This window comes from Chrysochloris asiatica, unplaced genomic scaffold, assembly GCF_000296735.1.
Source record: "Chrysochloris asiatica unplaced genomic scaffold, ChrAsi1.0 scaffold00045, whole genome shotgun sequence".
Classification (NCBI taxonomy): Eukaryota; Metazoa; Chordata; class Mammalia; order Afrosoricida; family Chrysochloridae; genus Chrysochloris; species Chrysochloris asiatica.
This window is the reverse complement of record NW_006408563.1, coordinates 9,208,448-9,234,646: the sequence shown is the minus strand read 5'-3', so window position 1 is coordinate 9,234,646 and position 26,199 is coordinate 9,208,448. Positions and strand designations below refer to the sequence as shown.

The window sequence follows — 26,199 nt, the reverse complement described above, 5'->3', positions numbered from 1 at the left end:
TTATGAAGAGGCTTTGATTCTTTTATCTTTATCAGGATATTCTTCTACATCAGAGCAGAACATCAATTCTGTGGGAGAAGAACAGGTCATAATTAAAACTGTTCCCCAGTGCCTCAAAAAAGCTTTCTGACTGAGATATAATGTCTCTTGAAATAGTAACAAAATATACAATAACAAAAAGCCAATCATCAAGTGTAAGTAAGAATTCTAATAGAAACACACAACTCAAAGATGAGCTAATGTACATATCTAGCATTTTAAAACGTTCAAGTTTTAAATTCATTACAAACCTCTGAAAAATAAAACATAAGTAGCAATAAAACAAACTATACCAGGAAATTTAAGTCACTTAGAGAATCCATGAAGAGGAAAGACATTGCAAAGCTAAAAGGCCTCTTCTATAGTAATCAGATAACACAAATGTAGGGGACAAATGATGAGGAAGGACTTGGAACTAACATTAGGTTTGTGTCAGAACACCGTAAATGTGTGATCCCATTTAGTTGTCATAGCAACCCAATAGCCTGATATCATCCTCATTTTACATTTTTTTATCCACACAAAAATATAATGTTATATAATTTACATAAGAAAGCCTAGTGGTACCATAGGCTGCTATCTAAGGGGTAGGCAGTCTGAAGCCATCAGTCCTCCAGCGTATGAAAGATGAGTCCGTCTACTTCCCTAACAATTTACAGCCTCAGAAACCCTGTGGGGAATTGTTACTCTGTCCTATTTGTTGTTGTGATGTGCCATGGAGTTAGTTCTGACTCATAGCGACCCTGTACAGGGTTTCTAAGGCTGTAAATCTTTATGGGAGCAGAAAGCCTCATCTTTCTCCTGCAGAAAAGCTGGTAGTTTCAAACTGCTGACCTTGAGGTTCACAGCCCGATTTGTAACCACTACGCTATCAGAGCTCCTTACTCTGTCCTTTAGTCACTAGGAATTAGAATCTACTCAAGAGCAGTGTGTTGGATTTTATAATTCACATGACCCTAAAAGAGAACAGGATTCAGAAATATTTAGTAAATAACACTGATTACTGTACAAGCCAGCTAGATGAGCTTCAATCCCAATCACAATGCTATTTATTCATGTTTCTGCATTTAAAAGCATTACGCTGACAAAATATACAATAACAAAAATACATATACATATGTAATTTTTTAATTCCAGAAAAAAAGGAAAAAAAATTAAGAAACTAGTAAAATAAGCATTCAAAGACGAAGAAGATGTTTTAAAATATGTTAAATATATCCAAAAGAATAAATCAATAGGATATTCAGTGAGACAACATGCTAATGATAATGTAAATAGATATTTTCATGGATGTAAATAAACAGGATTATATTCCATCTTGGTTTTTAAAATGGAAATGCTGGGGAGATTCTCAACTCTAAGACAGATTGTAATTAGTTAATCATATTGTAGTTAAATCTTCAAGATGTTTAAGAAATTAAATAATGTCATATCCAATATATCCATAAAATTGACTGAAGGATGGAATTGTACAACATCTACCAAGGAAATTCACCTTACACTAAAAATTCTAACAGTTCCTCAAGTATTACTAAAAGGACTAGAAGTTTGTTAATATCTTACTTCTTCAGAGGTGTTCCACTTCATACTGGACACAGTAAGGGTAGGATCACTAAACACTTCATTAGATCATGTAGGGTGAAGAATTTTTACCAGGTAAATAAAGGTTAGAATAATACACTTGACTATGTATCTAACAGAGAAGCTACATAGATGAAGCTAATATATTTCAAATTAAGAGGCATGTTGATCAGAAAGAGACTAAGAAAAGTGAAGAGCCTAGATTTTCTATCAATTACTCGAAGGCTTAAAAGATGAGAAATACCCCCTAATTATGCACAAGGGCCCCAGAAGTCCCTCCATGAGTACCCCAGAGCCAGCTCTCCTAGGCACTCCGCCTGCTTCTCTCAGCATTGTTTCACTTTTTATTTTTACTCTTTTTTAGTCTGTTTTAAATTTTTTTGCTATCATTATATTGTAAGCTATAAAATACAAAATGCTTATAGAACATTTCATGATATTCTTACACTATTTTTCTTTCATACCTTCACTAAGATCCATACCAGGCCTATAAGACAAAAAGAGCCAAGCTAACCCAACCAAAAGGGCTACCACCAGATTCACCACAATCCAAGGCTGGAGAATCTGTTCTTCAATTCCTGCAGCCCTAAGAATATAGGAAAACTCATTAGAAATGTCTTTATTGTGGTTCATATATCTAAATACATGTATTCTATGAACTTTAAAAAAAATAGCAATCCACTCCTAGAGAGTTAACAGGTAACAAGGAGAGCATGAAATACACATATCATGTGAATTAAAATCCAAAGGCTGTCTGAACTTTAAACTGATCTGATTTACACATTAATGAAATTGTAGCATTGCCAAAAAACTTTTTGAGAAGTTTCCCTCCCAACAACTACGGCACTCACTCACTATTCATGAATGAAGTATACATGTGTAAATCAAAAATTTTGTTACAAAATCATAGAAACCCTTATTAAACAAAAATACAAAAATGTGAAGCTATTATTTCTGGAACTAGCTTCCAGCTAGGTCTCTACACTTCTGAAGGTGGTGTTTCCATCTTGCTAACACTTCCCCGAAGAGTTCTGTGTTCTTTGATTTACACCATGTTAAAATGGCAGTTTTAGCATCCTGAAAATGTTCTTTTAGATTTGGGAATAAAAAGAAGTCTGAAGGGGTAAGATCAGGGCTATAGGGTGGATGAGGTATGGTTTTCCAATGAAATTCTCGTAGGACAGTCCTTGCTACCTTCAAAGTATAAGTAGGTGCAACATTGTCATGATGGAAAAACTTCCTCAGCACAATTTCCCAGCATTTCTCTCACCAATGCAGTTTTCAATTTTCTTAACACATCTTAATAATGACTATCTAGTGTCCTTGAAGAAAATCTTACAAGATTGTTTTTAAGTGCCATGGAGTCAGTTCCATCACATAGCGATCCTGTATATAGCATTTCTGAGGAGCGACTGGTGGGTCTGGACCCCTGATTGTGCAGTTCAAAATGACTTTGAGGTCAGTGGTTTATCCTACAGCACCACACCAAGACTCCCTACCAAGATGACTCCTTCAGAATTCTAAAAAATTAGTTGTCACACCTTCTGAGCTGACTGCCTTGAATTTAACTGGCCCAGCAGATCCTCTAGGAAGTCACTGTTTTGATTAGACATTAGTTTTGAAGGCACACTAATGAGACTAAGATAAGTTTATCACTTAGAGAACTTGTCTACAGCCATCCACTGATCACAGAAACAGGTTTAAACACATTTTGTTTGGAATAAACCTTTGCATGTATTAACTGGAACCCTAGTAGCAATACTTTTTGACTCACTCTTGTATTTTCTTTCTCTCTTTATCCTGTGCTCCTAACCACACTGTTAAAAAAATAAAAAATAAATTAAAAATGCCCTCTGAGTTTTGTAAACTGGAATCTCAGCAACTCTGTCAGCTTCTTGGCTGGTCACTGACCCGGAATGCAAGCATTCCCTATTCTGCTTGCGTCTAGTACTGCTTGGTTTTGGAGTCTATTCCAGCTACACATTCTCATCAGGATGCTCTGGGGCATTAGGCTCCCTGACTGGGGGTGCGGGTTCACAGCTCCTCCCGTCAGTCTTGTGAAGATTTAACTTGCAGATCTAAAACACATTTCTAGAAAACAGACATTTCATTACAAACAGTATTGTCCCTAACTAGCAGGTTGGGTATTTTCTTGCCATAGTTTTAGAAACAATAACAGGGGCTCCATTAATATTTACAGATGAACACATGTGAAAGATAAGAAGATTAAGTAAATACTTTTTTCACTGTTGTTTATTACCATCAACTGTTGCAAATGTTACTGCGAATTCTTACCAGAGGCTGCCATTACCAAATGTGTACAGGTGGATTCTGTCACTTGTCATTTGCTGACTCAAAGATAGTATGAGAGCAGTAAAGTACACTGAGAAAAAGACAAATGAAATTACTAATAATGTACTTTTAACAACCCAGTTTATTTTGAATTAATAGAAGATTTTAAAGGCAAAGTATCTTATTTTGGTGACTAACAGACAAAAGAAATTAACTTAATTGATTACATTAGACTGATTTTATTTTTATTTTTCAAGGATACAGGTGACAAACTTTCTTTCAAGATGCTCACTATTTCATCATTAGAACTGACAAGAACCTCAAATATCTTTTAAAAAATTAAATAACTTGCTGAAGGTCCTAAAATTAGTTTCATTAATAGTCTCATAACATATACAAATGCATTCAAATCATCAGAAAGATATGATGTTTGTTACTGAAAATAATCTGTTTAATGTCAAGTAGAAACTATAAAAGCTAAAAAAATCTAAGTATTACAGAGAAAAATATTTAATTTTTATAAGTTACTTAGATCAACCTGTACTGAAAAATATGTCTATCAAAATTATGCCTGTCATGTTTTTTAATATCAAATTTCACTAACCATCTACAAATAATGTTTAGAAGTAGCAACATAAAATCTGTTTTTTAAATGAAAGTATTTTTCCTGCTTAAAATTACAGTGTAACTCAAGTACTACTAAGTGATTCAATTAAATTATTTACTCACAGAAAGATGCTAAAGCTGTTGGATCCAGAGCCAGAAAACTTCGAATTGCTACTGATGTTTTAGCAAAGTCAATCCTAGAAAATACATAATTCTCTTGTCATAGTACAACTGTCAACTTATAAAACTTTACACTCTGACACTACTCGAATGCTACTACATAATTTGTACATTATCAGACTTTGTTATAGTTTATACTTAACATCTACGAAAGAATATCTTATTTTCACAAATGACTTACAAAACATTTAACTGGAAAACTATCTTAGGCATTCCTTTGGAGTTAAGAAGTCCTGTCAAAACAAATTAAATTTTACCTACAAAATTTCACTAGCTACTACCTTCTTTTATCAAACATATCATTGTTGCTGTCGAGTTGCCTCTGATCCTTAGCAACCCTAAGCACAACAGAATAGAACACTGCCTGACCCTGTACCATCCTCACAATTATTGTTACCTTTGATTCCCCTGATGTAGCCACCATGTCAATTCAACTCATTAGGGGTCTTCCTCTTTTCCAATGACCTCTATTTTACCAAACATGATGTCCGTTTCCAGGGACTGGCTCCTCCTGATAACATGTTGAAAGTGAGTGAGGCAAAGTCTCGCTATCCTAGCTTCCAAAGAGCATTCTGGCTGTACTTCTTCCAGAAGATTTTTTTTTTTCTTCTGGTAGTCCATGGTACTTTCAATATTCTTTGCCAACACCATCATTCAAACGCATCAGTTCTTCTACGGTCTTCCTTTTTCATTGTCCAGCTTGGGTCAGGCACACCTAAGTCTTCAGATGGTCATCTTTGCTTTTTAACACTTTAAAGAAACCTTGGAAGCAGATTTGCCCAATACAATACATCATTTAATTTCATAACTGCGGCTTCCATGGGCATCGATTTGTGGATCCAAGTAAAATGAAATTCTAGACTTTCAATATTTTCTGTTTACCATAATATTGCTTATTAGTCCAGTTATGAGACTTTATACTACTTTGAAACTGTTATAGCATGTCAGTGATACATTTAGTTCACTATTTCCTCCTGAATTTAGAGGGATCTGCAATCACAAAAGTCTTACCTGTCAAAAGCTGAAATGGTACTTAGAGCCAAAAGCAAGTAGAGAAGACTCTGGAATGGATATGCTAAGGTCTTGTACTGTTGCAGAAGGTTTTTAAGGTTTGATAGCTGATCTCCTGCCAGAACATATATCACAACAATATTCCACACAGCACAGCCAGCCAGGAAGCCATGAGAAAAGAAACCAATCATCCTGAGAAGAAAAGCAGTTAACATAATATAAGAATTACTAAAATAGAAAGCTGAAAACAGTCTTAAAAATCTCTTCACATAAGAATAAAATTCAACATTTCAGAAATGTAAAAACAAGTTTTTTCTTTTCAGTACACTGATTAAATCTAACTAAGGTAATTTCTTACCTTTATCATTTGAGGTTGTCAATTTCATTGATAGCACTGAGCAACCAAGACATATATATTTTTAAATTATGGAATCCAGTAGTTAATCTTTTTAAAAACTTTGTCATAAATTTTATAGCCTTTGGGGGAAAATTCTTTTCTTCTGAAGCCTTCTTCAAGAAAAAGACCAAAACTTTTTAAGATAAATCTTCCTACTGACCTTCCAATTTCTTTATATAATTCTGCTAATCAATTAGGAGCCTCATTTTTTAACATTTAGGAAGTTAAACAGATGGAGCCACCTGAAAACCCGGTGCACTGAAAGCGCAACATCTCTGGTCGTCCAGGATGGCTTCAGGTCCATTGGCACATCTAAATTTTCTGTGGTCTTTATCAGCTCTGAACGGTCAGCAGCCTGGAATCGTCCTAAGAATGCATGAAATAATTATTAAGCCCCTGCAAGGTGAAATCTGGCAGTCATTTTCACTTCTCCATACTTAAGAACCCTCAGACAAGAATGACTTTGCTGTTTTTCTATCTGAAAATTCCACTTAACTCAGTCCCTATTTCCAAAGGGTTGTTTTCTTTTTATTGCTTGAACTTGGCACTAGTTTTTGACTTTTGTGAAAAATAAACACTGTCAATGTACTTTCTTATAAATCCAAAACAGATGCTAAAGTAACAAACAGCTTTAGAAATCAGTTCTATTTGAATGAAATGCATTAATGAACTTCCAATCCAGAATAAAATTTAGAACCTTTGACATAACCAATTGTGAGACCCTAGGTTAGGCATTTAGTATCTTTATGCAACCAGTGGCTGACTGGCCAAGAACTCTAAGATTCCTGAGCTACAAATCAAAATTGTAAAATAAATTATACAAAATCTGTACTGTAAATTTTAAACTAATTTTTTTATGTTTCAAATTAGCTCCTTAGGCAGCATAATCATAAGAGTAGAATATGGCCATAATCATGCTTTGGATAGATTTTTCTTAAATAATGCAATCCACTGTTTTTTAACCAGTATACACTATGCAATCTCAGAACTACTTTTTCAGAGAAAATAAAGTTGCAATGTTTTATTGCTTATTTAATCTGGTTTGTTGTTGATTTGTTAAATGCTATGGAGTCAGTTCTGACTCACAGTGACCCTGTACAGGATTTCTGAGAAGTGGTTGGTGGCTTTGAATCTTCAACCGTGCAGTTAACAGCCCAGTGCTTATCCTATAGTGCCACAGCAGAACTCCATTTAGTATACCATTATATAGTCTCTCATTTATTTTCACTTGTAAAATTTATATTATCACCTACTCCTCTACTATCACTATCACCAACTGTAGAAAACTGGAAAAGTAAAGCAAAGTATATAGAAATGAGCAGGGATGGGTGGAGATTTATTTTTATAAAAAGTCACCCATAATCCTACAACCTAGAAATAAACACAATATTTTGATCTATTTCCTTCTAGTCTTTATAGCCTATGCATTTTTCTATAGTAGAGATCACACTGTATGTGTGTGGGGATTCACTTTTCACTGAGATTTGTTATAAAATGAAAAATTTTCTCTAACCACAGTTTTAATGGCATACAATATATTATTGTATAGAAACAGTATAACATACTGAAATGATTTCCCATTTAGGCTGTTCACAGTTTCTTCACTCTCATGAATAATACTGTGATGACTAGCTTTGTATATGAATTTTTGTTCATATTTCTATTTATTTTCTTCATTCAAAATCCAGAAGTATGATTCCTTGGCCAAAGGATATCCTTGTATAATTTTTAACCAGCTCACCTCTCAGAACAAAGACGTACTTACGGCTTTTTTCCACAAATATTTTGCCTACAGGCTGGCTAATGCCAGTAGGTGCAGTAAATACAGTTTGTTGTTCTAGATTACTTTGCTCGTCAGCAATTATATCTTCATCTTCTACTCCTAGCTCATTGGCATACTGTGATTCTGATGGCTGGGTTTTCCTGGAATCAGGGAGAATGTAAAAAAAAATGGATGAATATTGAATTTTTACAGACTCACATTTTCAGTGAATACAATGGAAAGAGCACCTGACTTGGAGTCAAGAAATTCAGTTACTATTCATGGATCTGTTAATAACTTGTTATTTGCAATATATCACCTATGTTTCTGTGGGTCTCAGTTTTCTCCTCTGGAAAATAAAGTAAATCGACTAAATTTTTAATGTTCTTTGGAGATTTTAAATTATATGATTCTAGACAGATAGTAGGAGCTCTGGTAGCGTAGTGGTTACGAATCGGGCTGTGAACTGCAAGGTCAACAGTTCAAAACTACCAACTGTTCCGCAGGAGAAAGATGAGGCTCTCTGCTTTTGTAAAGATTTACAGCCTCGGAAACTCTGTACAGGGTCGCTATGAGTCAGAACCAACTCCACGGCACAAAACAACAACAGACAGATACTGATCAATGTGTGTAGAAACATTTTTCAAATACCAACATTAGGGATATATAGTTCCTAAGACTTGTTTTCCTATGCTAAAATATATTTTTTATTTGCTGAAATAATCAAGTTTGAGTTCTGTGACTACATGAGACTATAAATCATAGTAGCTTATTTTGTTGATATTATAAATAACTTTTTGTTACTTATGCAAAAATCTTCTATGTTCCTTGAGAGTCAGCTCCCAAGAATTTTTAAGTATAATATTTCATTTTACTCTATTCTTTTCAAATTTATCTTCAAATGCAACTCATACTTTTTTTGAAAAGACAAATATATATATTTAATTAATAGATTTTTAATAGATTTTAATTTGTATATATTCACCACATAAAGTATGTTTTTGTTATTGTTATGTGTCAACAGTCAACAACTCATTTGCTACTTATAATGACCATGTATACAACAGAATGAGCTACTGCTTAGTCCTGTGAGATTCTCACAATTGTTACTATGTTTAGGCTGCTTCTAAGATACACTATACAAAGCTGTATGTCTGATTGAAGCAGACAGCACTTGACAAGAACAAAAAGGATTAAGGATGTCCCCACCTTACTAGAAGGTGCAACTCAAGGCCCACCACATTAATTTCCTTAGGGTTGTGGTCTGGGTCAAATATATAGGAATGCTTTGGGAAGTCTGCTTGCTTGCTCTGGAGCCTGAGTTTGGCTGGTCTCCATCTGATCTCCAATTTTTTTTTAATGTTTTACTGTGAATAATGTGATAGTTTACATAGGAGAACATTAGTTTCACATTCATCCTATCGTATATCATTTCATTGTCATGGTTACAATCCCCTCCATGTCTCATCAACCAAAGGGTATACCCTGCAAGCCTGCCCCCCGGGTCATCAGCACACAGCCCCTCTCCCTCTCTGGGTCTAGAGTCTCTAGCTGCTCCATCTCTCTAGGTCATCATCTCTGCCTCCATCTCTGGCGTCACTGTTTCTCTGGGTAGGGTCCTGCACTCTGCTCTTCTCCCTTGATGGTCCCAGGGACCTCTGCTTCTGGACTGCAAAGTCAATCACTCCCTTCCTTTTGCTACAAAATGTCTACCTTTACATTTCCAACCCTCACAGTCAGTCCTGATAACAATTATTCACTATTGTAACACAAGAGACCTATCCCCATCTCCTTTCATCAGCCCCACCCAAGCAGACTGGATACTATTCAGTGGAGATTGTACCTTCCTCTGTGCCCTCTGGATCTAGGCTCCCTCTTGAAAGCTTGTAAGCCAGTCACTTCTTGGCTTTGTAGTTCCCCCATTTTGGGTAACCAATGTCCAAGATGTCCATCCCTGTCTACTTTGCGTATGGAGGGGTGGGAATGATCCTCACTATAAAGATTTGTTCCCTCTTTTGAACTACTGCATCCATAGGTGTACGCACAACTCATACTTTTATAACATTACTTCCCCTAGAGCTATACAGCTACAAGTAATTAATAAAACTTAATAACAAAACACATTTGTGAGCTCCAAATTAAGCATCAGGAGATCCCTGGAGACTGTTTAGAAGGACACATGAATTCTTACTTTGTCTTCTTTCGAGGTTTTTGAATAACTGCCTCCTCAGCTGGTTCCACATCAATGCCATTTTCGTTTCTTAATAAAGTTGGACTAGATGCCTTCTTTTGGGAGAGGGAAGTCTCCAATTCTGAAAAATAAAATAAATTAAGTTTTCAAATGACCCTAATGTAAAATGAAAAGAAATGCATAATATTTTTGTAAGACAAAAGAACTTTGAAAATTTTAACTGGGCAAAACATGTTTTTGCCATCTTTTTAATTTTTAATTTTAAAAGCTTTACACTTCCAAATGCTCAACACAAATTTCGAAATTATAGTAAAAACTATATGGAAAACAATTATGTCATGTTATACCCAGGTCATGTCAAGGGTCCCCAAGACCACCCCAAGGTTTGGTGAGTTCACTATAAGAATTCTGAAGTCATTACGTGCACAGTTAGTTTGTTGCTGTACAGACAAACTATAGAGCAAAATTAGCAAGAAGAAAAAGTGCATGGAGAAAAATCCAGAGGAAACCAGGTCCCCGTTTTTAAGAGTCCTGTCTTAGTGGGACTGCACAGGTTATACCAATTCCTCCAGCAACACGCTGACAACACATGCGGCATAGCTCTACAAGAGCAACTCATTAGCAACTTAGCACCCACGGCTTTGATTGAGGGCTAGTGAAGCAGTGTTCAGCATACATCACAGTGTACAATCTAGGCACAGTGAGGCACCCTTCTCACTGAGGGAGTTTTTATTAATCAATGTAGGAAACTACTTGTCAGTCAAGTTCCAGCTCCAGCCCAAGCCCAACGTTGTAACAGACCTTCCTATGGACAGCAGTCTGAGGCCTGCTATGGACTCCATATACACACATGGCATTAAGTTTAAACAAGTCAATGGAGCATTCTAATCTCCTCACTATGCTTCCTAGCTGCAAAGTCCTGGCTCTCGCTCCCTGAATAGCCTCAAGTCCCTGGAATTCAGTAAGTATACTTACAGCCTCGGCTGGAAATACAAAAAGCTACTATGGAATGTAGTAACAAAACACAATGCACAAACAAAACGAAAAAACCCAGAAATGAAAAAGTTAGAAATCTGCAAGCTTGGGTGTATTCTGGAATGACAGTGATAGGTTCTCGAAACTTTGGCTTACAATTTAGTTAGGTCCTAAATTTACTAAAAATGTTTAAGCCATTTTTATTATATTTTTCCAAAAATTATAAAATGAGGAATCAGTATCTGGCTTGATTTTCAAATGTGTACCCACTCAAGTAGGTTTAAATCAACCATATCCAGTGTCGGTAAGGCTGGTCTGAGCCTCATTTCTGACTCTTTTCCATCTTCTGTCCTCTCTCTCTCCTCACAGACTCCAAGTGTGCCCAGGCATTATAGCATCTCACTTCCACTTGACTCCCAAGGTCAGGTCTCGTTCTCCTGAGCTTTCCATTTCCTACTCTGCTACCCAAATAATTTTCCCATCCAGTCAAGACCTGCTGTTTTCTAAGAGTCAGGAAAACTAACATGTAGTAAATTGTCCATGGTGACTAATGAGTTAATAAGCAACCTTCCCTTTCTTCTCTTTGCTCAGTATAACAAAACTATTAATTTTTTCCTCCCTATTATAAAAATCATAAATGCTCAATATATGGAAAATATAAATAAGAAAGAAAAAATACAAAAATCACATTTAATTTCTCCTTCAAAAAAAGCTTACACTGTTAATACCTCAGCATATCCTTTCGTTTCTTTTCTATGCATATATGACTACTATACATATATTTTACAAAAATAGAATCTTATGATGCAGTTTTATAACCTTTGTTTTTGACTTAGCAATAAAAATGGGCTTCAAAAAGTTTATGGAAAAATTCCATTATCTTTTAATTTTATTTTCCATGAACGTTTTGAAGTTCCCCTCTTATATTATTGGTAGTTTTTCATGCCACTGTTCTAGTTCACCACTCCTTTTAATGGAGAGTTGGTTTCCATTTAATAAAGAAATATGACTTATTTAACTAGTATCATTTTGTTAGATAACTGGGCTATTACTAGGCTCTACTCTCTTCAATGGGGAGTGTGGTAACTTCATACAATACGCACTGTACTGCAAATCACAAATTTCGTGGTTCAAGCATGCCAGGCGTTCCGTGGGAGACAAATGAAGCTTTCTGCTAATGAGAAAATGTAGAGCTTCTGAAATCCTATACAGCGTCGCTGTGAGTCAGAACTGACTGGACAGCACTTAATGACAATAACGCTCTTAAATGACTGACAAGACCACAGTTTGTGTTATGTCCATCTTAATCATTTAAGTGACATCTCATTCTATTCTACATAGGTCACACAAGTCAGAACCAACTTGACAGCAACAACTAGTCTAATAAATAGTGTTGCAGTTAACAGCCTTTAAGTACCGTAGCTACTAAGTATCAATTCCTTGAAGTACACACAGTCAGTACCAATTAACACTATCAGCCATATGCAAGTCTACCAACTTCCCAGGAACGCTAGATTTTGCAATCTGAAAAAAGCACGGCCAATTTGATATCTCTAAAGCTCACTGCCATCAAGCCAACCCCCACTCAGGGCAACCTTGTACAGGTTTCCAAGGCTGTACACCTTTAAGGGAGTGGAATGCCTCATCTTTCTCCCATGGAATGGCTGGTGGATTTGAAATGCCAACCTTGTAATTAGAGGTCCAGTGCTTATCCTACAGCACTACCAGGTTTCCTTGCCAATTTCATAGGGATAAAAAAGGGCATAATCTTTCACTTACTTTGAGAACAGTACCTGGTGCATAGTAAGACTCTATGAGTGCTGGCTATGGTTTCATTAGGGACACTGGCAGTACAATAGTTAACGTGCATAGCCAACTGAGAAGCTGGCGGCTCAGACCCACCAGTTGTTCTGTAAGAAAAAGATTTGACAGTCTGCTTCTGTACAGATTTACAGCCTTGAGAACCCTATGGAGACAGTGCAGCTCTACCCCTTCCTATAGGGTTACTGGGAGTCAGAATCATCTCGAGGCAATGGCTTTGGCTTTTCACTATGGTGTAGTGGGTTACATGTGGGGCAGTAAACCACAGGGTCAGCAATTTAAATCCATTAGCCACTCTGCAGGAGAAACACGAGGCTTTCTGTTCCCTGAGATGTACAGCCTCAGAAATCATATACAGGGCTGCTACAACCTGGAACCAACTCAACAACACACAACAATAACAACACTTTATAATAGAATCTAACTTTTTACTACTAATCTTAAATTGGATTGGGATCTGCCACTGAACTTTGTTCTGATTCTGAATTTGATTCCTCATAATCTATACATATATGATTAAAAAGTGATCTTCTAAAATATTCTTGACTTAACCCTTTGAGTTACTTGAACAGTCAAAAGAAAAAAATTAACAAAAAAGCCTATAGGGTATGGATAGGGGAAATTTGTCTGCAGCAGGGGTTTTTATGAAACCCCTCAAATCACAACTCTGCTATCACACGTAACATCAGTTTTTCACATACCAGGAAGGAGTCTCGTCTTCTTGTTTTTCCTTTGAGCAGGAGTTTCTGTATGTTCTGCTTGGTCTTTAGTTGGCGGCTCACTGACTTCAGACGGCCTAATGACAGCAGCCTGAACAAGACCATCCAAAGAGGTACTAACTAAAGAGTGGAAAAAATGGGATCATTTGAACAGACTACTGAGTTTCAAAAAGACAAGAAAAAAGAGACTTTAAAGTTTGCTATACAATAATCTCTTGTCTTACATAACTGATTAGGGCCCAAATCTTGATTTCCTTCCTTCTGAAACCTATCACTTTAGGTGTTAGGTTGAGAAAAGAAAAAAATGAGGGAACAAGGAAGGCTTAGGAAGGAAAGGAGCTAGAACAAAGAGGGGGATAAAATATCTTTGGAACTTACAAAAAGGTAAACATAATAGAACTGTTGCTATAAAGAAGTCTCTTGCCTTATGCATTAAGAATTTTCATCAGCATCTATATAGTTTGCTTGTAATTCAAGCACTGGACCTCAAGGTTGGTTTGAACTGCAAGGTCAGCAGTTCAAACTCATCATCAGCATCTCGGAAACCCTATGCAAGGTCACTATCAGTCAGGCCTGATGACATTTAACAACAACAGCAAGTCATCGTGGAGAACTGGAGTCATCAAATAATTATAAAGCCCTTCATCTGGTCATTTGTTTCAACTCCCCTCCATCAAATCCTTTAAAAGAATTTCAACAAATTTTGGCAGATTGGTATCATACTTGACTACATTCCCTTGTCGGTCTTCTTTATAAAAAAAGTGTAAGTGCATTCACAATCACATTACAAGATACTTAATCTCACTAGTATTCAGAAAATGCAAACTGAAATAAGCTACTTTTCATCTATCTACTAAACTGACAAAAATTTTTAAAAAAGAATCATTTTGTCCAATGTTGTCAAGGATTTAAAGGATGTGGCACTCTCAAATGCTGCCATGAGAAAATATTCACAATTTCCCGGAAGGCAATAAACAGAATGTACATGACCAAACTTTGCCTCTCATACTTCGGACATATTGTCAGGAGGGACCAGTCGCTGGAGAAGGATATCATGTTTGGTAAGGTAGAGGGTCAGAGAAAAAGAGGAAGACCCCCACCGAGATGGATTGGTCAAGTGGCAGTATCAATGGACTCAAGCGTGGCAACAATAGTGAGGTTAGGCCAGGATTGGGCAGTGTTTCGTTCTGTTGTGCATAACGTCGCTATGAGTCGATACTGACTTGATGGTACCTAACAACATCACACTAATAATTTCATTGCTAGCAGTCCATCCTACAGAAATACCTCTTCTTCCTTACCACACAGTGTCATAAAGAACAGTAAAGTATGTATACTACCAAGAGACCATTAATGATTGTACATTCCTATCTTGCATTAAGAATATATTACCACTTAATAATTATTAATTATTATTGATGTTTAGTGCTATGGAGTCAATTCTGACTCACGGCAACTCTGTATAGGGTTTCTGAGGCTTTACATCTTCCCGGGAGCAAAAAGTCTCATCTTTCTCCTGCAGAGAGGTTGGTGGGCTTGAATTGTGGATCTTGTGGTTCACAGTCCAGTGCTTATTGTATGGAGCCACCACGCTCCATTATTTATTAATACATTATTACCAATTAGTAATATTTATTACAAATAATGGAATGTGTGGCACTACAAGATAATGTGATAGACTGCAAGGTCAATATGAACCACAAGGTTGTTGGTTCAAACCCACCAGCTGCTTCTCAGAAACTCTATACAGGGTCATAGTGAGTTGGAACCAACACAACGGCACTTAACAACAACAAGTTTTTGTCAGTAGATAATGCACAAAATAATATATTTTAACAAAACCTTGATTTTGTAGCTAAGCTTTAATTTCAAACATAATAACATATTCTTAATAACAGAAACAATAATATATTAATAATATTATTTGTCATGCTGTTGTTGTTAAATGCTGTTGAGTTGGTTCGAATCCATAGCAATCTTGCATAAGGTTTCTACGGAGCAGCTGATGGGTTTGAACCAGCAACCTTGCGGTTCAAACTGACCTTGCATTTCAGTACCTTATCTTATAGCACCACACAATCAGTAAGAACTTTATATACTGCATACTCCAAATACACCCTGCATAGTGTATCAAATTAAATTTTTAAATGACAAGGATCTAATTCACATGCTCTGAAAAAACATACTGTACAGTGTTACAAATTAAGATTGGAGTCCGTGGGTGGTATATATGGTTACCAAACTTAGCTGCTAACCAAAAGACTGGTGGTTCTGGTTCCTCCAGAGGTTCCTTAGAAGAAAGTTCTACTAATCTACTTCCCAAAACCAGCCATTGAAAATCCTACGGAGCACAGTTCTATTCTGAAACACATGGGGACACCACAACTGGCGTTGACTATATGGCAATTGTGTGAGGGTTAGTTTTGTTTCAATCATTTAAGATGGAGTAGTCTTTAACTCTTTTTTTTTTTTAATGTTTTATTGTGAATTATGTGATAGTTTACATGGGAGAACATTAGTTTTACATTCATTCTATCATATATTGTCTCTCATTGCCATGGTTACAATCCCCTCCAAGCAATCCTTCCCCCGTACCCTCCAGGTCTTCAGCACACGTCTTTAGCTTTTTAACTGGAGTCCTGGTGTGGTGCTGTGGGCAAATGTGTCAGGCTGCAAAGTCGTTTGAATTGCAGGGTTGGTGGTTCAAGCACACCAGCTGCTCCTTGAAACCCTACACAGAGTCGCTATGGGTCAGAATCGGCTTGATGGCACTTAACAACAACAACTCTTTAACTGGTGTGGCATTGGGGGATAAAGTAAGATCGGTTCGAACCACAAAGTCAGTTCAAACTCACTAGCCGCTCCTTGTAAACCCTATACAGTGTCACTATGAGTCACAACCAACTCAACAGCACTTAACAACAACAACTCTTTAACTGAAGAGTCCTGGTGTGGTGTTGTAGGATCAGCACTGGACCACAAGGTCAGTTTAAACTGCATGGTTAGTGGTTCAAACCCACTAGCCGCTCCTCAGAACTGACTCAATGGCACTTACACAAGTCTTTAACTGAAGTACTGATGTGGTGCTATAGGATAAACATTGGACTGTTAATCCCAAGGTCGGTGGTTCAATCCTACCATGCACTCCTCGGAAATTTTATAAAGGTCCCCATGAGTCAGAACTAACTGAAAGGACTTAACAACAACAACTCTTTGACTAGGAATACTGGTATGGCACTGTAGGATAAGCACTGGACTGCTAACCACAAGGTAGGTGGTTCAAACCCACCTGTTGCATCTTGAAAGCCCTATATAAGGGTCACTATGAATTGGAACCAACTCCACAGCATATAACAACACTCTGACTGAAAACGGTATCTATTGCCATGTCAAAAAATCACACCTGAGTCAGAAATCCTGAGTCAAAAATGTTTTCAAAAACAAATATTCACCTTAAATCACTTTTATTTACAGCTGCTTTTCCAGAAACAAAATATATATAAAGTCAGAAAATATAATATTCCTTATTAGACATAATTTTAAAGTAACTCTCAGTTTTTATCATGAGTATCTCCAAATCACACAGAAAGAACCCACTACTTCATAAACACAGACTCTTCCTTTATTAAATAGCATTAAGCTGAGGGGAAAATTAAAATTCAACAATATCTGAACTTTAAAACTATTAAGTATAAACTAAAACAATACCTATAAAAGCCTGGCAATATTTATTCCCTTCTTTGTCTAAAGCACTAATTTTTTTGTGTGTGTGCATTTTTTTAAAAAGAAACACTGATTAGACCCACACCTCTGTCCCCTCATGCTGCCCCTGTATGGCACCCTCTACCTGCGGCCTTTCTAAGCCTGTACGTATGAGTCACTGTTTAACTGAGCATCTTCCTAAATCTAGATCTCTTTGACCTTTTTTTTTTTTGGTAGTTCTGTGTCTATATGTTGTTAGGTATACACTCATCTCTCCCCTCTCCCTTATTTTTCTCTATGTATATCAACAATTATGAGGAGGCAAAGGATAGGGCAATGTTTTGTTCATGAATTAAGGGGGGCAGTTAAAGACAGAGTAAACTGGTAGAGTAGGAATTCCATGATGAGAAATTTATGGGAAGTAAAAACTACTTGATTTAGGTAGTGACAAATTCTGAACATGTTGAGCTTGAGTTACTGGCAAGATATCCAGAATTATTAGGGATAACTCAAACAAAAAATGTGCAGAACATACTCATTTTTGCAGCTTTAATACCTGGATGATGCAGACTTGCCTTCAGACTCATGCTCAAATGTAGAAGTGCTTGGACTGAAATCAGGGATCCAAGAACCCTACAGCTCTTTAAATCCAGTATTAAGTTTGAGGATCTAGAACCTGCATAACTTAATACAACTTACGTTGTCTAGGGATAAAGGACTTCCAAGAGTCTGAGAACACTGTGAAAGTAAGAGCTTAGATGGCACAACCCACGAATGTTTCTAAGGCACTCTTTAGGTTACTCACTGCCTTGTCCTTTACTATCACCAGGAAGCCCACTCCTTCAAATAACCTAGCCTTAATACTGTCCTCACCACAGCAGGGACTTGGGACTGCTACAAGACTGCCTCTACCCTACTTGTGCTGTGTATTATACCTGAGGTCCTAGGGAAACTTGTGATCCCACACAATAAAGAGCTTCTTACCTAGGGTGTTTTTTGGCCTGGACTTCTTTTTCTTGGGACGATTTAGTGGGATGTCATCTATAAAACAGAAAAACAACTAAAAACACAACACAAAAGGCTGCCTAAAATTCAATGTAGAGAACAGTTAGAGAAGAACTTTTAGTGAGGAAGGCTTTTCCCACTCTTCCCTGGGCCCAATCCAATTTTTCACATTAGAGGAATAAGGCAAGGAGTCAACACAGACAGAGTCCAGGGTGTTGTACCAGTAATACTGCTGGGCAACGTTACAAATGGATGTAGACAGAGTTCTCTCACTAAATACCGTCTATCCCTGCATGTTTTCTAGCCCCTTGGTGTGGCGCTGTGGGATAAAGCATTGAACTGAAAGGTCAATTTGACTCACAAGGTCGGCAGTTCAAACTCATCAGCCACTTCTCGGAAACCTATACAGGGTCACTATGAGTCAGAACCAACTCACTTAACAACAACAATAACAATCATTAGACATGGTCTATGATTGGCTCTGGATAGTAGGCAATGAGCAAATGTGATCTCTGTTGTTTGGGGGCCAAAACATTGTAGGAGTCATTGAGCAAACTGCCTTCAAGTTTTCTCTTCCCTTGTTGTGTCAACTGAGGAAGCCACAGGATGGAATTAGCCTGGACCATGAGGGCATTAGTGAAGAGGTAATACAGGAAACCACCCTGGATGGATGCCACAGACCACGGTGTTATTGACATGAACCAGAACGAAACCTGTGAGCTAGTAAGTCACTGAGATGTGGGGGTTATTATCACAGTTTAGCCTATGGTAGCCTGACTAAATGAGATAAACGGCCTAGCTAACAGTTACACTCCTGGTGACTCCATTCAGGGATAAGTACGTTTACATTTCTAAAAGTCAGCAGTGTTGTTATATATCAAATGTCATTCAAAAATGGCAGTCAAGGGAGGTTATTATGATGAATAATAAGTTTAGGAATAAAGGTACTTAGTAATATTATGAATGAGACCATTCAGAGTCAGTTTTTAAGAGAAACATGATGGTATTTTGAATACCAAATACTATATTTATAAAGTTTTATATTTACAGTGAACTAACTCACCTTGAACAGCACTTTTATATGGCATCAACCAAATTAAATCAGTAGAATAAAGACAAAAAAAGAAGAAATTCTATTAATTAGAAATCTATGATAGTGACAGACTCAAAATATGCTTAAATCATTACAAATTTAAAATACAGTTAGCTTTCACACAATGTCAGCTAGTTTGCAAACTAATTCATCATTTACAAATAATAAGCTACTTAATAAGACAACTAATAAAAGAACCCCAATATGTTATGAACCTACGTATACATACCCTTCTGCCTACTAGTAAAGTGGATTACATAGATTAAGAACTCTTTCTTTTTCTCAGGGACAAAATCAGCTTAAACTCTGAGGAAACTATTCTAACAAACAAAAGAGGGCCAGAATTCTGGTAAACATTCTCATAAGCAATTCTCTGATAAACAAAACACTAAAACAGTCTTAATTAAAGCACTATTATATCCTGTTAACCTTCAGATTTTTAAATCAAACATTTAATCATAATTCTGATCTTAATGATTCCAAGACTTCCTACCTTTAAAAGATTAGGAAGACCTTTCAAAAAACAATTTAGGGAGTCTTTTCTAAATCATAAATTTGCAATAGTACAAGTCAAAACATTTTTTTCATTTTATTCATTCTGTACTTCTTAAAGTCCAATAATGAGTACGAAAAATTATTTTTACCTTGGCACCGGTGGAAGCACTCGTGGAGGACGCTGGAAGAAGGAGAAAACTAGTTGTAAGTAAAAGCCTGGATCATCATTACTTTATTTACCTCCACACCATGAAGCCAGTCTTGATTTTTATTGATTTATTTTTATGATTTGGGTGAAAATTTACAGAGAAAACTTGTTTTTTTAATTCAACAGTTCATACACATTTTGTTTTGTGTCACTAATTACAATCACCACAATGTAACTGCACTCTTCCCATAGCCTTCCCCACAGTTTCCATTTACCTTCATCCTTCTGAGCATTTGTTGTTGAGAAGTGCCGTCGGGTGGATTACAACCCATAGCGACCCGTATAGGGTTTCCAAGGAGCATCTGGTGAGCTTGGACCACCGACCTTGCAGTTCAAACGACTTTGCAGTCTGACACATTAGCCCACAGCACCACACCAGGACGTGGGCAAATGCTGCCCTTTTGATCTTGTATGGTTGTTGGTTGTAATAAAGTGGCTACCTCCCTAGTGCTAGCATTCACCTTACAGGCCTATCATTTGACTTAACGGTGACCAAGGAGGTGAGTTCACTACCAGGCTTAAAGGGTGTCTCAGGGGTTTCACCAAACTCTATCAGAATAGTAAGCCTGGTCTTACTGTTTTATTATTATTTTTTTTATGATTCTGAGTTTTGTTCCACATGCTTTCCCCACTCTATACAGGACTTTCTGTTGTGAGCCCTTTCTGCGCAGTCAGCAGTGGTCACTTGGCACCATCTAGTTCTTCTGGTCTCAGGGTAGTGAAGGCTGGGGAGAGGGGAAGGGTATCACTTAGTCCTTTGAACTAATTATTTCCTTATGTCTTTGATTTCCTTTACTCTTCTTTGCTCTAGACAGGGAGAGACCAATAGTTGCACCTCAGATGGCCACTCACAAGCTTTTTAGATCACCCAAAGTATAATGTAGAGTATTGTCTGAGGACTATGTTTTATATCAATTATTATTGGTGGTGGTGGTGTGCCGTAGTACTGGTTCCCACTCATAGTGACCCTGCCTAGTGTTTCCGAGGCTGTCAATCTTTATGGGAGCAGAAAGCCTCATCTTTCTCTCGCGGAATGGCTGATAGTTTTGAAGTGCCGACATTGAGGTTAGCAGCCCAACTGGTAGCCACTAACCTACCAGAGCTCCTTTCAATTAACTTTAATGTCCCCTGAAACTATGATCCTGAGCTCCTGGGCCCAGCAACTCATTCCCTCAAGATGTCTGGTTATGGCTAATTAGTTTTCATAACTTTGCCCCCTGTATGCTCTACCATGTTCATAGATATTCAGCACATACAACTACGGATGTAGAAATATCCTCTGCCAAATCTATACATATTTGTGAGTATAATCCCAAGAAGCTATTCTTTTTTAAAAAGCCTATTGCTCAAATATGACAGAAAACTATAATGCATCAGACTAGTATCCTCAGATCTAATTCACCATGTCTATCAGTAAAGTCTAGGAGGCACTAATGAGAATGGGATGGGCTTTTTTTAAAATTTATTCTACTATTTCAGAATTTCATGTACAATTTCTTCCTTTTTACTTTCCTCTCTATCTGCAGGCCAGGATTTGATTTTAGGATTGGGAATACATTAATGAGCAAAACAGAGATGTCCTAGCTCTCATGAACTTACTACATTCTAGTGTCCAAGTATTAGAAGAAAAAAATAACTAATAAAGAATACTGAGTTAGTGAATGAAGGAAGATGAGGAGCACTACTGAACTGCCTTTCAGTCTGAGATAATTGAACTGAAGACTGAATGACCAACATTTCAAGCAGAGGATTACAACTCCTCCAAGTCTAGTTGGAATGTTCCAGCTAAAAAGGCAGGCCAGCAGGCTGCAGCACACTTGTAGATTGTTGCTGTATGCCGTTGATTCAGGCTTGCCTCATTGCCACCTTGTATCGGGTTTCTGAATTTGTAAATCATTCCTGCAGCAGAAAGCCCCATTTTCCTCCTGCGGAATGGCTAGTAGGCTCGAACTATTCAACTTGTGGTTAGCAGTCCAGTTTTCTTTCACAGAGCCTCAGCGCACCCAGAGGTAGGTTGCTGTTTTGTTAAGTGTCATCAAGTTGGTTCTAATTCATAGCGACCCTCTCTAGATTCTGAGAAGCCGCTGGTGGTTTAAATCACAGACCTTGTGGTTCAAACCCACCTTGCGGTCCAGTATGTTATCCTGCAAGTGCCACACCAAGACTCCTCAGAGGTAGGTAGTTGTTGTTAAGTGCAGTTGAGTTGGTTCTGACTCACAGTGACCCTGCATAGGGTTTCCAGAGCGGCTGGTGAGTTTGAACTACCACCCTTGAAGTTCAAACCAGCCTTGAGGTTGAGTGTGTATCCTACAGTGCGACAGATTAATTAGAGCCTTGCAGACCAAGGGGAGGAGTCTGACTTTCATTTTAATAAAAAGCCAATGGAGAGATTTAAAGACACTTATTTTATAATTTTTTGCTTCTATTCTCTCTTTTTTTTTAATGTACACAAAAACACGCAGGAATATATAATCATTTAAACAACCAAAGGGCACATTCTACAAGCCTGCCTCCTGTCCGCCAGCTGTACACAGCCTTTCTCTTTCCATCAGTCTAGAGTTCTCAGCTTCCCTATCTATCCATGTCCTCATCTCTGCCTCCATCTCTGGTGTAGTTCCTTCCTCTGGATAGGTCCCACATTCGGCTCATGCTCTTCTCCCTTGATGGTCCTAGGGTCCTCTGTTCCCATAATGTAAGACTAACTACTCGCCCCTTTATGTTACAAAACTTCTACCTTTACAGTTGTAACCACTGCTATTAGTCATGATAATAATAACTCACTATTGAATCAAGAATCTTACCCCCATCTCCTTTCAAGACAAGATGAAAACTATTCATTGGGGATTTTACCTTCCCCTGCTCGCTCTGAAACTAAACTCTCTCTTGAAAAGTTGTGACCCAGCCACTTTGTGCCTTTATTGCCCCCTCCCCCATTTTAGATAGCCATTGTTTAAGTTGCACATCCCTATCAACCCTGTGTACAGAGGGGATAGGCTTGATCCTTGATGTGAAGACGCCTTCCTTCTCAGTTGGTATTTTGAGCTACTACATCCATAACTATAGGTCAAGTTTGTCAAACTGTAGCAAGTTACACTTGTTTCTAAAGACACTTATTTAGAAGGTCACTCTGAATACAGCAAGAAGACTAGATTTTAGGGCAAAAGAAAGGGGGAAGAAAAACTTTCTAAATTTTATGCTGTTTTACACGAATATGAAACGCTGTTTACAGTCCAGAGAGGATTACATTAAATTAACATTCTGGAATCTTTCAAAAGAAAATACTAAAATAAATACCCAGACATCAGTGTAACATTACTCTGACGTCATGATGCTTGCAGAGGACAATGAATCAACAGGAATAAATTTTACATTCTTGTAGCTGGTTCTACAACTATTTGATTTAGCAATCCACTCATTCTGACGGCATATTAATACATATGCTATAATTTAGTACTTTCCAGTCAAAATTGAAACTAGAAAAAAAGATGAAAGTGTTATTGTTCTAAAGATGCTGCAATAGCGTTCTAAGGACCCCAGTTCGCTCAGTAATCCACTTCACATTTCAAAAGTCCCGCAAAAATGATGTTTCAACCACCTAGAAAAACAATTTAAAAGTTCCTCAAACGCAGGACTTCTCAACTGAAGACACACTCTTAATAATCCAAAGAAATAATACGTAATCAGGTCTCCCTTACCACCTGCTTCTTTTCCATTTCATGCAAGCCGAGCTTGTTCAGCCCCGGCCCGGCGCCCTCACACACCCGCCTCCGGCCGCGCGCGCAGGCGCAGTCGCGTCATCCGGTTGCGCGGTACTGGCCGTTCCTTGCCCACGGCCTCCCCGGGGGTCCGGTCCGGATGTAGCGAGTCGTCGCGACAGGCTTGACCCATCTAATCCACTCCTGCGGGAAAAGGGCAGCCGAGGACAAGGCTGATGTGTTCGAGAGAAGAGACTTCGTAGGACAAAGGGCTGCAACAACAGTTGTCTCCGCGGTTTCTCGAGTGGTTGCAGTGATTTGTTTGGGGGACGTGAGGGAAGGCAGTAAATAAAAGTCTGGGCTTGCAAACAGCTCTTGCTTAGCTGATGGCTGAGAACCCTCCCTGAGGTATTAGGATCCTCGCTTGCAGCACCTACACTCGCTATAGCCAGGACCGGTTGGTGCGGTGTCGTCATGGCAACGCAGGCGTGTTGGTCCTTGGAAGCTTTCCATCTGGCTCCAAGAGTTGGGGGTCCCGGTCTCCTGAGGACAAATTTCCACCACCACCACCAATCCCTGATCGCCGAATAGCAGACGCGCGCACCCCACAAATAGGCCCTTCCAGTTTATTCCTTGCCGGCTGGCGTCGGCCCCACCACTGGGGCGGCTGCTCAGTTAGGGCGCCCACCCTCCACCCCCACCACCTCGTGTGGCCTATGTGCCCCTCCTGCTCACCAGGTGGTTCTCCTCTAGCCAAGACTTCGATTCGGACCTCATGGTTCTCTCCCCACCGGACTCCCTGGGTGCAACAGCCTTTGCGGCTCCCCGCGACGCCGGCCTCTGGGACCTGCGGGAGGCGGGGGCTTCGGGGCCGCCTGACTAACAGCAGCCGCCTCCAGCGTCAGGACTCCGCCAGGCTGGGCCCAGGGTTCCGAGGCGAAGACAGTGTTCCACGTCGTCAGTCAGGGACCAACTAGCTTACCCCGAGGCCCAACATTTCCGGGAGCTGGAGTGTATGCTGGTACAGGCAATCCTCACATTCTCGCCGCTTACTTATACTCCATCCCACAACTGTGTAAACAATCTTTGGAGAACTTTTTGCTCTCTCAACGAACCACAACATAAAATCAAACCCGGCCTCACTTAAGTCTGATTACGATGTAAGTTTCTACTTAATTTTCTTCTAGTTTTGATGAAGAAAGAACTGAGCGGTAGAATGCAATGAATATGAAGAAAGCAGAGAATGATGGAGAAGATAAACAGATACAGGGACAGGGAAAGTGACTGGTAGCCCTGGGAAAGGAAGAATCACGCGATTTAGTATAATAGCATGTCCATCTTGTTGTTTTCCCACTTATTGGTCGTATAGATGAAATTCCCTTACCCTATTTAGGCATAAACGTGGATATTGGGTTTTAGGACGAATCATAATTGGGATTAGAAGAATTATCTTTTCCTTGTAGACTGATTTGTAAATAATGAGGGCAGTGCAATTTCTGAGGTTTTGATGCTAGGCCTGAAATGTGTACAACGCGATGTAACAGATACATTTTCATACAAGTTTTATATAGTAAAACATAATCTCTGAAATGAAATACTTCTTTATTTTCTTAGGAAATCAAGGGAAGTTTCTACTATTCAGTAACTTGAAATTTTCACATTCATGTTCCACCACTTTTGCATAGGAGGTAAAGGAAAACGGTTCCCCAAAGCCAATCAACATAATCATACAATACACATTTATTTTCAAATAAGGTTAATTAATAAACTACAGCATTTTAGTGGTTACAAATCGGGCTGTGAACCGCAAGGTCAGCAGTTCGAAACTACCAGCGGTTCCGCGGGAGAAAGATGAGGCTTTCTGCTCCGGTAAAGATTTACAGCCTCGGAAACCCTGTACAGGGTCGCTAAGAGTCAGAACCGACTCCACGGCACTTAACAACAACAACAACAGCATTTTTAAAAGTTGCACACATTATAATGCGTGCTATTTTTTTATTGCAGCTGTTATTCCAGATACATGTAACAATGGTACAGTGTTAAAACTCCAACATCATGCAGGAGTCCTCCTTAAGATTCAGTATTAGAGGAAATCCATGTTGCTGGGACTCACTGAGGCTCTTCCTGAGCCTTCCTTACTAATGACAACAACTGGACACATGCATCTTGCAAGTCGTCATTCACAATCACATGATCAAAATACTGGCCAAACTGGGTCTCCATTTTTTGGGCCAAATTTTCCATCTCTTATAGATCTTCCTCCTTCAGGAGGGCAGATTTAATGAGATAAATGGAATTAGTATAGAGTTTGTTATACATCTGGATAAGTTGTTGTTGTTGTTGTTGTTAAGTGCCGTCGAGTCGGTTCCGACCCATAGCGACCCTGTACAGGGTTTCCGAGGGTGTAAATCCTTACGGGAGTAGAAA

At 38.4% G+C, this 26,199-nt stretch overlaps 2 protein-coding genes across 2 annotated transcripts in view; both read right to left on the bottom strand.

The window, feature by feature from the left end:
* On the bottom strand, positions 1 to 23,790 carry TMEM237 (transmembrane protein 237). The gene is made up of 13 exons (XM_006862031.1): positions 23,773 to 23,790; positions 20,019 to 20,050; positions 19,345 to 19,355; positions 18,261 to 18,317; positions 13,557 to 13,694; positions 10,060 to 10,180; positions 7,872 to 8,029; positions 6,349 to 6,472; positions 5,710 to 5,901; positions 4,642 to 4,715; positions 3,916 to 4,003; positions 2,085 to 2,206; positions 1 to 68 (listed from the first exon to the last, which is right to left on the bottom strand). Exons 1-13 carry the CDS (start codon positions 23,788 to 23,790, stop codon positions 1 to 3), a joined length of 1,203 nt encoding a protein of 400 aa, XP_006862093.1.
* A 2,052-nt stretch (positions 23,791 to 25,842) lies between these two features.
* Positions 25,843 to 26,199, bottom strand: part of MPP4 (membrane protein, palmitoylated 4 (MAGUK p55 subfamily member 4)) — a 40,416-nt gene continuing 40,059 nt past the window's right edge. The window contains 1 exon segment of the mRNA XM_006878381.1: positions 25,843 to 26,034. Coding sequence (XP_006878443.1) covers positions 25,843 to 26,034 — 192 coding nt within the window.